Source organism: Paralichthys olivaceus, chromosome 15 (genome assembly GCF_024713975.1).
Source record: "Paralichthys olivaceus isolate ysfri-2021 chromosome 15, ASM2471397v2, whole genome shotgun sequence".
Lineage (NCBI taxonomy): Eukaryota > Metazoa > Chordata > Actinopteri > Pleuronectiformes > Paralichthyidae > Paralichthys > Paralichthys olivaceus.
The window spans coordinates 2,307,588-2,322,731 of record NC_091107.1 but is presented as its reverse complement, the minus strand read 5'-3'; the positions used below and the strand labels follow the sequence as shown (position 1 = coordinate 2,322,731).

Here is a 15,144-nt window from a genome sequence, read left to right as displayed (position 1 = left end):
TCACACAGACTTTGTTAGCATCAAAAAACTGATTAAAACTATATTTCCTAGTAAAATTAACACTTGAACTCAGGACGTTCTTGTCACACTGACCTAACTGCATCTGGATGTTCTGTGGAAAAATGTCCAAGACCTTCAGGTGAGGGGTGGAGCCTGAGTCAAGCAGCAGGAAGTAACGTATAGATTCTGCTGCAGAAATCAGAGTTTTTAATTGCATCTCGTAAACATCGTCTCTAAAAGCTCTCTAATATCTTTTGTTCACGTCTTTATCGGCCTCTCCTACGCGTACGTCTCCGAGATCTTTCGAGTCCGTCTAAAACCAAACAATCAGATAAGCTCAGGTTCACCAGATGCCTCCTGTCTCCAGGCTCATCGTGATGTCAGACCTGTATTTGAATCCGTGTGATTTGATAAGCTTGCATCTGCGCTGACGCAATTCGATTGGATTGTGCTTCTACTGCAAGCAGAGCGCAGCAACAAGAACCACAATGCACTTGGGCAACACGTGACGTCACCACGTTCAAAGTGAGCGTGTGTGTTGAAGCGTCCTGTGTGAGAGTTGGTTACAGTTCGGCTGCAGCAGTTTTCATCATCACTACAATACTTTGAAATAACATTTTAAAATACGTGCTGGTTTGTTTTGAGTCTCCTCAGAACCGTCAGTCGTGATAAACTTCACATTAGCTTCTTGTTTCTGAAGTGTGAGTCTCTGCATGTGCTGATGATATCACGTCACCCCTGCACTGGTTTGTTTTCGCTCTTGAATAAGTGTGCTTGTTTGTCCCACACCATCTCAGCAGTACCCTCCTCTGTGCCCTCAGTGAAACTCTGTGCTACCTTTGCCAGTACACTGCACAGCGCCACGCTACAGCAGCTGAACGAGATGAATGTTGACATCTGCTGACCAGCAGTTACTCCTGCTCACCGAGGCTGGCAGAGCAGAATGAAGAAGCAGGGGCGATTTGCAGTCTGGACCGTCGCTCGTGTGTCGTTCCGTTTCAGCCGAGAACGTAGACCGACCCCTCTGACCTCGCCGCAAAAAGGTCTTCGAGATGACGAGCTTCTAATACCGTTCAGTAAAATCAGAGGAGCGTGTTCTCAGAAATAAACTTTAACAGCGATTTGTCAGTGTAGATCAACAGTGCAGCTAATGACACTGCATTAGACGCTGCAGCATTATGTCCACAGTGTTCCCATCTGTTGGACGGGGCGCTTTGTTTCCTTCTGCTCGCTCCTCTGTGTATCGAGCATTGACTGATTGGATTTTCCCTCCAGCCTCTCACCTCTCTCCGCTGCAGGACCCGTCATTTCTGAATCATGACTCTGTTGTTTTGGGGGCGGAATCGTCTGTCAGTCATCTTCGTTCCCGAGCAGAGGTTTTCCTTCTCTGCACTTTTCTCCCCGGCAACGTATCATTTCTCACGTTTCACTCGTTCACACAAAATCTGTCATCATCAGTTAGAGTCTAGAACTATTAGAGCCCAACCACTGTGGGATTTCGGGAGCAGATAAAAATCTTAGAGAGTAAAACATTTCTAAAAGGGATCAGGATATAATGGTGAATACAGACATTTTATAAAATCTTATGAAACCACATTTAACTTCACTGCATCCTGATCTTTATTTGAATCCACACCAACCATCACACTCACTCATCAATATCCGTCTGCTGAACATGTCGGATCATTCGTTATTCTCCATGTTGAAAATGTCCTTCCCCCGGATCTGGATTCACACCAGAATGTTCTTCACTGATCCACAACCCATCCTTCTATTACGTTTCAAAAAACAAAACACAAATACCAAATATATAGAGCTGTAACTATTCAAATATTTAATATGTAGAAATAAATTCACTTCTTTTCTGTGTTTGTAAAATAAAAGCTTTCATCACCACACCAATATTTCAGCGATCACTCGAACTTTTTAAGGTCTTAAAATAATTCCACCATCATCATTATATATGCTGAATGTCTTATTGAGGCAGACATCCATACTTTTGTTGTCCATTAGCTGAGATAAGTCAAAGTTCAGAGTGGACCTGTTCTCAGGACCGTGTTCTTCCTGTCTCCAGAGTTTTTCCTGCCACTTTTTATTGAATTTCCACTCTGATCCATTAAATATTCTCCATCTGTTTTGTTTCCCCACTTGCAGACGAGCTGAAGTCTTATATCATCACAGATCACGTCTCCCCAAACATCTGTCTGCAGTTCAGCAGCATGTTGGTTTTTTTTTGGTTTTTTTTACCCACTAAAGCATCTGTGCCCTTTAATACGTTAGTGAATGTGTTGAACCTTCACTTTTTACGATGCCCACTTGAGGAAGGTCATCAAACTTGTTCTCAAGCCTTTTTGTTTCTCACTGAGAGCAGCAACGTCAGGCATGAATAACTCTCACTAACGTGCGTCTCTCGCAATTTGTACGACGTGTACGTGATTAATATTAATCGGGTCAAAATAAATCTAATTACTTGGATTTGTCCGATGGACGAACTCCAAATGAATGTGAATGTTTCTCTGAAGCTGTTACATGAGGAACTGGGGAACCGTTTGTTAGTATGCTCACTATATTAACTTTAGAATCATAGTGTCTCAGTTTAATGGAGATGAAGTCTTGAGTGTGCATGTTCTGCTCCAGGCCAAAGACGTGCAGCCTGGGATGTAATCTGTGCATATGAACAAAGTTTGTCTCTGTCTTGCTCCTGTGATTCGGTGAATACAGTGTTTACTGACAGTTTATCGTTACGTGCTCCTCGGTGTGTTTACCACAGTAGTAAAGGCATCCAGCTCAGCGTCTCCTCACGATTCGCTCTCTGCAGGTGATGCCGTTGGCCGTCTGCAGAGGCCAGATGAGAGCACGGTTTTCCCCAATGCAGTCACGAGCCAAGACACCAGGCCATCTGTCAGATTTGGCTTCCAACTGCGACCTCCTCGTTCCCCCAGGAATTTACTTATCGCTCACTCAAGAGTCAGCTAGCTTGTTAATTCCTCTGAATTGAAGCGCCTGGATGTTTTCTTTAATCAAGCTCAGAGACTGTGCAGACCCGAGTTAATGAGAACAACACAGACCAGGTCTTATTTGTGACGTACAGCCGAGGACCTTCCTGAGAGGTTTTATCATAGAGAAGTCTGCTTATAAACGTTAGTGGATGTTTTCAGGGCTTCAGTGAAGCAGACGTTTGAATTTACCTGTGACCAGAGATGTCTAGAGTTATATGATGCTTTCCCAAACACAGATACCTGCTCAGTTTTCACCATAGATCTGCCACAAGTGTTGGATTCTCCTACACGTCAGTGAGAGTCAGTTGTTGACGCCGTCAGGTTAATTCTGTTTGAAAGGTGCAGTCGTCATATTTCACATCGCTCCTATTTTTCCCTTTGATTTGGCGTCCCTCCATTTTCTGTTCACTTCATCTTCCCCAGACGCTGGATGTCATTGAGCACTGCTAGAAGGTGAACAGGTCAACTCACCCCAATTAAAAATAACTTTAGTTGATAGTGCTGCTGGGTAATAATGTGGCATTAAGAGACTTAAGCTGGATTTGGTTTTATTACTTCTCTGTACTGCAGAGTGCAGGCGGGAAGATAAATTTAGATTTCACACTTCTACCATGTGTGACGTGCACTGACTGTACGTGTTTTACACTATTGCATGTTTTTACACCTCATTTGGTTTTGTGACTTATTTCTAATTAAAAATCTCTCTATATATAATGATGAATAATTAATCTGCATATTATTTTCTTGATTAATCTGTAATCATGTCGTCTCAGACAGAGTGTGAGGAATACTGTCCTCAAGTTGACGTTGTGCTGTTTCTTAGTTTTTCTGACCAACAGTTTTAATTCAGAGGTTTTCAGCTAAACAAGAAATATTCCCTCCTGAGCAGCTGTAATATTTTGTAGTATTTTTGTATTTTTGCTAAAAAAAATCATAGAGAAAGAATTCACAAGATTATAATGATAATTATATGAGCGTTTTTTAAGTTTACATCATCATTTTAGCAGATGTTTAAAGTGAAATACGACAAATCTTTCAGTGAGATTATTTGTTTTAACAGGTTTTAACTGAAATGTTAACTTCCTGGATTCAGTCTCAATTTATCGGTTTTGACTTGAGATTTCTCGGAAACCTACAGTAGCCACGCTCATGTTGATATAGAAAAGGTTTTTAGCCTCTTAACCTCTAAACTATGAAGTTCAGTCAGAAATCCAAATGAACCTCGAGGACAGCTGGCCTGTACTGATTGGCACTGTGCACCTCGACCTCCATTTTCATCTATGATTATTCATTCAAGTCAGGGAAACTGTATCCAGAGTTCTTTATGATGTATTCTAGTTCTGACTGAGACATTTAACCCAGGAACCACCCAGCCTGTTCTACCTCTGGTCACGTTCGTGTTCAGTGTCGGGTTCAGATCGGGTCAGGCTTTGATGAACAAGAGTCCTGAAACACACACCGCTGTGTCCGCGGAATTCAGCCACTGCAAAGAAAATGTAAAATCCAATGAATCATATAATGATGTGGCGGCAGAAAAAAATCCAACCCTCTCTAATATCTTACCTTTATCGGGATCTTGCAGTGAAAGTGATGAATAATATGTGGATCCTAACTTTTGTCTGGATCAGTAGGTTCTTTCTTCGCACTAATTTTTGTAGAAATCCATTCACTAGATTTTGCCTCATCCTGAAAACCAGAGGTAGAAACCATCACCTCCTTGACAATGGTCCCAGTGTAGTCCAGATATTTCTAAGTCAACAAAGACTAATCGTGTTTGATGAATCGTGTTTGTCCTCTGTCCAACATCTCGTTATTGATCATCCCTTCACCTCCATCTTAGTTTGCCTCCGCTCTGACACTCCGCCCCGCTGGTTCTGAGCTGACCAATATGTGCTCGGCTCCTTCAGTGCATGGCAGTGATAATTAGGCCCTGGAGGATGTCGGTGAATTGACAGATTGATCATTTTGACCCAGTGAATCGAGGCTTTGCTCAAGGCAGCAGCGCACATTGACTTTCTATTTCCACTGAGAGCTTTTACTGTTAAGGTATTAAAGTCTGCTGGGCTCTGCTGTCAGTCGGCTGTTTGTGTGTGTGTGTGAGTGGAGGAGCGTTGGTGTCGGAAGGTAAATTGGTTTTAAAAATGAGGGAGAAGCTACTCTTTGGGTAGAAACAATTTATTTTTTGTGATGGAACACAGTGAAAGTGATGATATGATGTGATCTGTGCGTGTGGGTGACTTTTGTTGTTCAGCTGTGGTCTGACTGGTTGTTGTGTCTTTGTCGTCCCTGTTGTGTGGTTCAGGGCTGCAGGATGTTCACTTCAGTGAAGGCCTTCGAGGGGCAGCAGTACTCCACCCTGAAGAGGCAGTGCTTGCAGAGTGGCCTGCTCTTCGAGGACCCCCGCTTCCCCACCATCGACGACTCGCTCTTTCACCAGGGCAACAGGATTGGACGTGTGGTGTGGAAGAGACCTCGGGTAAGTTGGGTTGTCAACATCTCAGCTGGTCTGATAGAGCCTGGTGACTATTGTCGGACTCTGACAAACCAGCATGGAGGTTTGTTAACGGCCGTAATGTTTGTAGGTATCAGGTTTTGTGTTTTCGAAGTGTGTGGAACAAAACATCAACAAGAGCAGATAGTGTCGCACTTGATCAGTTACAGCGTCAGTAGACAAGAGTTTATCTTCTCAATCACTAGTTTCAAGTCTTCAATTCAGCATGATGTTCATTTTGTGAATTATTGTCCCATGTATGTTCAAATAGACAATAAAGAACCTTGTGTGGACATATACAGGAAGTAAGATTACAAAAAATAACCACTGTAAGTCTGTGAAGATTCTCAGTCGTCCAGGTATCTTCAGAAGTTGTACAAGTGTAAACTGGACTTTGTTTCTTGAAGAAGTTTCCGCTCTCACACGCTGCCTAGATTTGAGGCATCCATCTTGGTTTCATCAGACCACCGTCCTCTAGTTGCTTTAAAATGTCTTTCACCGAGGAGAAGCTGTCGCCTGGCCATCTCCCATAAAGTCCAGATCGGTGGAGTGCTGCAGTGATGGTTGTCCTTCTGGTGGTTTCCATCATCTCCACACAGGATCTCTGGAGCTCAGCCAGAGGGACCATCAGGCTCTTGATTGTCTCTCTTACGAGGCCCTCGAGAGAGATTCTGCACGTTGACACCGCTGCAGAAAGAGTCCTGGTTGTACCACACGTCTTCCTCAAGCATTGAGGAGGCCGCTGTGGCTCTTTGGTATCTTCAATGCAGCAGAATGTTCTGTAGCCTGTCTGAGGTCTCTGAGCTCTGCAAGCAGGACAGACTCTGCACTGCATGGACACTGTCTTCAGTAACAAGTTGCATTTCAACACTAACAATGTAAACATGTTTCACATTTAAAGTTAAACTGAGTAGAGATCACAAGCTCCCTTTAAAACCTCTCTCTTAAAACATCAAATAAACTTTTAATTGAGTTTGGCCCATGAGAAAACATTAAACCCAGAGTCGTGGATGAACTTGTTAGAATTGTGCTTCTGAAGGTTCTGATGTCAACAACAACATTTTACTTTTTGATAAAGTCTATAGTTCTGGATGAAGTGAGTCCTGAACCATCCCTTAGTTATGCTGCTATAGGTCGAGACCACTGGGGGAACTCCCATCATGCACTGAGGGGGAACTCCCATCATGCACTGAGCACTTCTCCACTTCTCTCTGTCTCTCTGCCCCCCCCACACTCATTTATTTATTTTAATACATGTCAATAACTATGTTTCTTTTCCTCCCATAGTCTCTCTCTCTCTCTCTCTCTCTCTCTCTCTCTCTCTCTCTCTCTCTCTCTCACTCATTGCAGGTAAATCTGACTCCAGAACAGCAGGAGAACAACTATTATTATAATTAACAACAGTACTTAGTAGTAATTCATTATATGAATTGTTGCTGTTATCATGAATAATCAATAAGTTCTTTACACTGTTATTGTTTTCATTTGAACTCGTCAGATCTGATACCTGATGGTGCACAAGTCTCTCTCGCCTCTCTCTCTCCCCCTCCTCCACCTCCCCACTAGCTCTCTCTCTTCTCTCCCCTCTCCTCCCCATGTTTCTCTGCTCCCCCACCGGTCGAGGCAGATGTGTCCAGTCTCCACACTGACTCTGGTTCTGGAGGTTTCTCTCTGTTAACGAGGGAGTTTTTCAGTCTTCAAAGTGCTGCTCATTGTTGAACTGTTGGTTTCTCCATATTAAATAAGACTTTCAGGTCTTGACCTTCTCTGTAAAGCGCCTTGAGATATTGTATATTATGATTTGGCGCTATACAAATAAAACTGAATTGAAGTAAAGAAACGGACATGTTACATGTACATGGAGTACTAGTACGCTCCTCTAACCTCTGGTGCTCCAGTCCTAAAGTAGAGGGAGGAAACCATCCCTGCTAACTGGACCTTTCGGTGCATAAAGAAAACCTCAGTGTTTGGCTGATATGTCAGGTAATCGTGTCATTTAGAATTCCGTCAAACCTCCTGTAGATGTCCGTCACGTGTTGTTTACATTGAAACATTCCCATCAGGGAGCTCTCGGTGCCGAGGTCCCTGCAGGATAACAGTTTGACTTATCATTCATAATTTACCACATGGCATTATGTCAGTGCTCATTAATCGCTGCTACACTCCTCGTCCCTCGTATAAGCCGACACTGTATATGTATGTTTCGTTGGCACATGATGTCAGATGCAGGGCCTCAGGATTTAGAGGGCTGACTCCCCTGCCTCTGTTATCCCCCCACACAGCAGGCTGTGGTTCTGGATGGAGTAACCTCCTTCTGCCTGTGTGCCGCTGCAGCGACAGCCAGCGTGCATTGCCATGGAAACTGGGTCACACAGATTATACGTTCTGGCCTGTGCTGATGTCAGTCATGCAGACTGAAAACTGGAAGAAGTCAGGAAGGAGGAAGAAGTAGGAGGAGGCACTTTTTGAATGAGAATTATTGCGTGCGTGGGGAAGTCCGGGCAGGTTTTTATTTTTACTCAATACTTTTTCCTGCATCATTTTGTAGAGGATGTTGTGAGAAGCACTTTCTTAAATCTTACGTTACCGTGAACTGTCGGCAAATAAAGACAAATGTAATGAGTTAAAATGCTCCTGAAGAGAAGTTGGGGTCACTGCACATGTCATCCTGCGTCATGCTCTGCAGAAACATCTCCTGTACGTATAGAAAGGAAAGTAAATATGCTCCGTACTCGTCCAGAACAGTAGCTTCTGACCAGCAGTTGTTATCCTGTTGTCGTCTTCACCTCCATCTCTTGGTTGCTCCTCTGTATTTACGTTCTGCTGGGAGAGCTGCGGCGACAGAATGCGCAGCAAACAGCCATTAATAATTGGAATATGTACGAGTGACAATTACAAATGGTGGAAGGAAATAACCGCTGACCGGCTACCCGTGTTTTTCCAGACCAAGCTGTTCTTTGTCGGACATTTTATGAACATACATCTGTGACGTTTTGTCGATCTGTCCAGGATGTACCGCCCCTCTCGTCCAAGGTCAGCTTGGATTGGCTCCCGCCCTCCTGCGACCCTCAAAGAAGAAGCAGTATAGATAATGGATAATGATTGTTTTCTCCTTTGTTAGTTCTGTGGATTTGTAAACAAAGAAGTAGGAGCTTGTTGCATTAAATCAATTTTCTACACTAGATTTGACAGTAGTAAGTGGAAACTGACATGTATGACCTGTCGTCTGTATTGCTGCATCGCCCCACCCTCGCCGAGTCAGGACATAAATAACTGAATGAGAGGAGGAGATGAAGAAGGGGAAGAGGAGAAGGGCAGCGGGAGAAAGACAGACCGGCTGAGAGACAATGTGAGACAGGCAGCGAGGAGGAACATTTTATTAGAGCCTGCTCTTTATGCTCGCACGCTCTGCCACTGGGACTTCACTGCAGCCATAAATCGCCGAGATGCATCTGAGCAAGGATAACACACAGGAGAGGAGGGGTGGAGGCGGGGTTAAGCCTGTGAACCTTCACCCTGACACTGATAGCACAGTCTCTCAAGTCTTTGCTACCTCAGTGTCCGCAGCTTGATGGAGGGACTGTTTTGCAAATGCTTTTTGTTTTGGGGGAATAGATTCACCGCATTTGTTAAACTCAGCTGTCTCAGGTGGTTATTTTAACGCTTTTTGACTCTGCTTTCATATAGCACATTAAACAAAGTTTACATATTTGACATCCTCTGTGTGTTACTTTGTTCTCGTGGCTGGTTTGCTCGTTCGAGTGGCTGATGGTTCCTCTCACAGGCTGATGGATGGTGCTGAGAAACGCTAAGAAGCTGGTTGAAAAGGTTCTCAGTCACAGGGTAAATGATTAGACGGTGCTCAGCCACAATATTCACATTACTCCAGTGTCTGCAGGGCCGGAGAGGGATCGATACTCTATTACTCTTCCACCCGAGCCAATCCCTAGATGGCGGGCCACCACAGGGAGCCCTCGCTGCTGCTCAGACTCTGACAATCGATGCTGTTGCGGAAAGAGGGGTGGGGGGGGGGGGGGGGTGGGGAAACGTGATTAGAGATCTTAACTCCGGCACCGATCAGACATAGTTCCACAAAACAACATCCATACGTAGCTTCATACTGTCCCGCAGACTCACCGGCGGGCAGCACTTCAGTGCCGGTCTGTGTAAGGGGAGAGGGGATGCTGGGAAAGACTGCAGGCCTCCAGGGAGCCACTGCAGTGGCCTCTGCTTCTGATTACAACTTTGCTTTTGCAGCAATCAGCTTTGCAGAGTCAGCAAGTCACTGGCCTTGGTCGTGTCCTGAGTGTGTGTGGGGACGTGCAAGCGTTTGGTTCACACCAACGTGTGTATTTATGCTATGATCTGGATATAAGTACACACACGTGCGTTTGTAGACGAGTAGCAAAGCTGATGTTTTTTTAATTTAAGCATGACGAGCTTGAGCCAGTTGTAACTCTCACTGGAGGATTCACCAGGTTGTCGCAGGGCAAACACACACAGGCTAACACGTGCTCACACTTGTGGATGGTATCTTCACTCTGGGAGCAGAGGTAGAAAAGCTTCAGTGGGTTTCCAATCATCGGTCCGATGCTGCCGCTCCACCATCTGTGTATTTTCATGTAGTAAAATCCGTCTCAATTTACAAATATTCACTTTTCTTCCACAAGATCCTGAGAATCAGGAAGTAAAGCAATGAATATTCAGAAAGCCTGCATTCAATCCTGACTCCTTCAGTCCACGTGCCCTTGGGCAAGACACTGAACCACAAATTGTCCCTGATGGTTTTGTGAATGAATGGATGACTGATAGAGAAGCGTTTCTGTGAATGTGAGCTGTAACGTAAAGTGTGTTGGGTGATCGTAAAAATGGGAGAACATAAGATAACATCAAAAAATTTAAAAATAAATAATACAAAAAAAATTATCACAAGCTTTGCCCAACAAACTGATCCCGAGTTTCCAGTCGGTGCTACTTGTGTAGTCCCAGCGCGGACGTTACGTTACGCTGTGTGTATATTACATGAAAACATGCATCATCTCTCTCCCTCTTTTACTTTTCTAACCCTAGTTGAGAGCTGCAAGTGTGTAACGATGAAGAGCTGTTAAGTGGTGCTGGGGTTTCCGCTGCCTGTTGAGTAATGGCCGAGGTGCCCATCGACCCGCCGGACCCATAAAGCAGCGAGCAGACTGTTTACACCCAGACCGCTACCAGCAGAGCTCTGCAGGCTGCAGTAACGATCAAGCTGGGCCGGTGTTAACTTTAAAAATAAAAATCAGATACTCACCGGCTGCTGAAATGATGGATGAGATGCAAGAACGCTTTTCACAATGTCCGAGTGTCAACCCACCGTGTCGTTTTGCAGCGGCGAGTTTGGCATTTTGTCCAACGCCATATTTGGAGGAGGGTGGCGAGGTCACTGCACACCCCCTTACACCTGTGACCTGCCCCCACTGGACGGTATAAGCTGTCAATCACACTGTGGTATCCACCCCCCCCCCAATCCATCAGCTGTTTGAAGAAGATTTGAAACTAGAGACTGAGACAAAAACTCCTGAGGACAATGTTTCCCTGACGTTATAAAATGAGAAGTAGCACGATTGATAAGAATCTGAACACGTGTGGTGCCACATTGTTATTATTATTTTTTTTTTTTGTGCATTCACATTTCTGCTGAGTCCTGTTGCCATTGTGTTTTAGACAAAAGAGTGGAGGACAGTGTGTCTCTCTGTAAGTGGCCTGTATCAGCCCACAGCCTGTAGTAATCATCGTGCACATTATCTCAGGAACCACAGGAAGTCTGATTGTGTGTGTGTGTGTGTGTGTGTGTGTGTGTGTGTGTGTGTCCTGCGATGGACGATGGAGAGGGTGTGTGAGGCAGGTGCACATGGAGGAGAGAAAAGACGAGCAGCTTGCGCAGCTCCATGTTGTTTGCTGTAGAGGAGATTTGTGCTGCACACTGGCAGAAAATGGACCTCGGCTCAGCAGCCACAGGAAATCTGATTTCACAGATTTCCTGTGGCCCTCCCACACTTGGGTTAAAGATCATGAATATGATACGTGGGTGCGTAGGGACAGATGGTGTCTTTCTGATTCATGAATTTGCCTTGTTAGCATCCTGAATATGTACATATAGTTTGTTAATCACAGACATAATTAGGGTCTTTTAATTTCCCCTTATTTTCACACAATGATTGAACTTATGGGAAACTTGCCTCAGCTTGACTCTAAACCTCGTGTTTTCCTTGTGTGTCTGCAGGAGCTGTGTGAGGACCCTCATCTGTTTGTCGATGGCATCAGTGCACACGACCTCCATCAGGGGCAGCTGGGTAACTGCTGGTTCGTAGCGGCGTGCTCCAGTCTGGCGTCCAGAGAGTCACTGTGGCAAAAAGTAAGTGTGTGTGTTTGTCTGTCGTCCACTTCTGTTTTTTTGAAGTCTGAGTGTTGTCGTCTAGATCTGATGCACTCACCTGTTCTCAAAGCTACAAGTGTGGGGAGCTCTGGAGTTCTGAGTGTCAGGATTATTCCGACATTCAGCTCGACGGAGAAAACAAAGCGATTATGGAGGTTTATTGGGATTTGAAACAAGATGCTTCGGCCTTTTGTAGCAAGACACCGGATTGTGGCAGACTGCTCAGACAGTGTGTGTGAACACATGGACGTAAGTATGTGGCATCTCATGTCTCACAGTCGCAAGTTTTATGGGGATACACCAGATTAAACATTTCAGCTCAAAGCCAAAGCATCTCTAAGTCCATCTGTGCCAGTTATCTCCGTGTTTTTGATGATTTATGGATCGTCATTAGCTTACTGGCTAAATTTATCATGTAATTTAAGAGCTAAAAGACATTATGAAGATCTTTACCACCTGTCTCTGTGGTTTAGTTCTTTCTCTACAGATATTACTGTTATAAAACTATTAAATAATCGTTTATTCATCGCTTATATTTCATTCATTACGGTCTGAAGAGGTTTTAAATTTAACTTGTTGAAAGCTCCAGAAGCTGTGTAGCACTAAGTAACCTCACTACTTCAAGCTATTTGTCCTCAGCTTCTGTGTCTTTTGTAAATCAGATCAGTTCAAACAGCCTTTGTGTGTACAGTCGTTCTTTTGTTCATTCTCCTGTTGGATTTACTTCCTTTACAAATAATGGTCCAAATCTCACGGGGACGGAGACTCGTCCCCAGTGAATCTGAGAGCTGGTCCTTCAAAACATTATTAGTCAGTATTTTGTACATGATAATTACCTGCCAAACCAGAGTGCCTTTCATTTTGCTCTAGATCTGTTGTTTCTTCTCATTTTGGACGTGTTAGATCCTTTTCATCTCTCAGCACAGTTCAGGTTTTTATTTGTTATCATTAATAATTCAATCGGGGGGGGGGGTGATTTCCCTCAAACCTGCTCATTTGTTTAACTCGTGGTCAAAAGGTGAAAAAGCAAAAAGGACACACGGCAATGAGGACACACTGTAATGATTTATATTCATGTTTTCAAGGCTGTCGGCAAAATCAATTTAATTGAGACTCCTGAGAATGTGCCGTGTTAGACGGTTTACAAAAGGGAGATTCGGCCTCTACAGATTTGTCGGTTCAGGTGGCAAGTTAGTTACGAAACAAACAAAAACGAGTCTAATACCTCCCGACGTCCCGGTTGTTTTCTTTTCTCTCACTTTTCTTTGGACAAGCGTCTTGTCTCATTTACAGTTGCCGTTTTATCCCCTTTGGCGATGGGAGGGGGGGGGGGGGCTGAGGGATGAAATCCACATGCCTCCCCCTCTCTTGTTTGTCAGGGTCACCGTGCAAGACAGAGATGGATGAGGCAGCATGAACCTGTTCAGCCGTCCGCCGGGAGATGCTCACATACATACAAACAAATACTCGCTGTCTCTATCCATTATCTCACGTGGGACTCATCTCCACCAAACCCGTCAGGGCTCAAACAGGAGGAGAGGGAAGGATCACAGTTAACACACAGGTTTGTTTTATTAGATTTATTACGATTCACGCTGAATATCGAAGTCCACAAAGGTATAAAGGAACTCCTGGTGTGATCAGTAGGTTCAGCACAAAGCTAACAGAAGCAGGTTCAATCTTTTTAAATGCAAAAGAAATAAGAAACGTTCTTGGATTTGAGATGTCACATTGAGTCATCCTTACAAAAGCACAGGTTTAATCTAAAAGTCAACTAAAAGTTCACAAGCACAAACTACAGGAGAAGAGTCTGTTGGAAGTATTTGTCCAGGTTTTTGTTTTCCAACTTTTAATTGTTCACTGTGAAGACGATGGAGCAGTCGATGGTCTCTGGGCTGCAGCCTTCTTCGAATGCAAACAGGAAGTACATCACTTTCCTTACCTTGGCGAGTTCTGCAACTCTCTCACCAAACTCGTGAGTATCGGCCTCGTAGCACTGGAGGGGCGCATCGCTGGCATCACCCGCTGACCTCCAGAAAACCCCAGCAGGCTCCAGCAGCTGACGTGTCATCAGGTGGGTGAGGTCAGGCGTCCAGAGCTGCGAGGTGGCCGTGATGGTGAGGTGTCCCGCCTGAGCCAGCCGCACCGTCCAATGTGAAAATCCAAGCGACTGTTTGGTGAAGTCCAGTCGGTACACGGCCTCGTTGGGCCGCAGCAGCCGCTCGCCATCCTGCCTCTTCTGGCCTCGCTGCTGCAGAGACTGAGCCCGCAGGCGCATCACCTCGGTCAGCTGGGTGTCCGGCCGGAAGGGCAGCTCCAACTCTGTGGACATGTCTGGACGGCACAGCTCGGCGGCCTGAGAGGTCGATGACTGGGAGACTGGGGCTGGGTTAAATCGACAGCTACGTCCAAACGAAAGCGTCTTCACTGTCTCTCTGTCCAGTAGCTCCCTCTCTGCTCCTGCCTGCGGGCTCGCACAGTCTGCATGTGTGTGAAACGTTGATAGAAGAGGGGGGGGAGGCGGAGAAGGAATGAACAGACGTGCTAAGCAACTAGGTCTAATGACATTTGCAACCACAGCACAAGGTTTTCCTTCAGGGAACTGTGCTTCATGCTGTTTGTCACACATTTGTTTGACTCACATGTTTGCTTAGTTACAGATTCTTGACTCTAGTACCGGACGTTACTCGTGACTAGTACCTCTGTAGTGCTGATCACTTACGTCCTAGAGGCTTGTATGGGTGGGGGGGGGTTAGGAGACGTATTTGTGTACTTGGCATAAACGTCGACAGAAAGCAGGAGAAGCTCAGGTGGCTGCTTGTGTTTCTGGACATTCATCAGTTCACTTGCCAACCAGAGTTTAGTTGCTGCCTAGCGACAATGATTCCAGATGAAAACTGAGATAGAGTCTCTCTCCCTCTCTCCCTCTCTCTCTCCACACTGTGGAGTCAGGGAGTAATCAGCAGCAGGATGGAGTGCAATAAATATCTCCTCTCATAGGAATGCTTATTCTCTTCCTCCTACACTTCCTGACGAAGAGGCCGTTGCTGCCTCATAGTCGGAGTCTGTACAGAAGCCGTATTCTCTCCGTCAGCTGAGTGTCACCTCCTGCAGGGACGGTTGACGGAGCCCCTGGTCAGTTTGAGCACCTCGACATCTCCAAGGACGCCCGCTGCAACGGTGTCAGTCAGTTCACGTGTGGTGTCGCTCACTGCATCATTTGCAGTTTTTACCGCACGCCA

The 15,144-nt window shown here is 45.2% G+C and overlaps 2 protein-coding genes across 3 annotated transcripts in view; one reads left to right on the top strand and one right to left on the bottom strand.

Moving 5' to 3' along the window:
- capn5b (calpain 5b) overlaps positions 1 to 15,144 on the top strand; it is a 33,189-nt gene that overhangs the window by 3,098 nt on the left and 14,947 nt on the right. For both annotated transcript variants that reach the window (XM_069509960.1, XM_020097038.2), the window contains exons 3-4: positions 5,302 to 5,475; positions 11,750 to 11,881. In XM_069509960.1, the coding sequence (XP_069366061.1) occupies positions 5,302 to 5,475; positions 11,750 to 11,881 (306 nt within the window). The remainder of the gene's footprint in view (positions 1 to 5,301; positions 5,476 to 11,749; positions 11,882 to 15,144) is intronic.
- Positions 13,468 to 14,640, bottom strand: LOC109635686 (olfactory marker protein-like). Its single transcript, XM_020097040.2, has one exon. It carries the CDS (start codon positions 14,529 to 14,531, stop codon positions 13,752 to 13,754), a length of 780 nt encoding a protein of 259 aa, XP_019952599.2. The 5' UTR covers positions 14,532 to 14,640; the 3' UTR covers positions 13,468 to 13,751.

What these genes read in the sequence shown, in the direction of transcription:
- LOC109635686 (XM_020097040.2), bottom strand. Translation starts at nt 14,531, where the DNA reads ATGTGTGACAAACAGCATGAAGCACAGTTCCCTGAAGGAAAACCTTGT.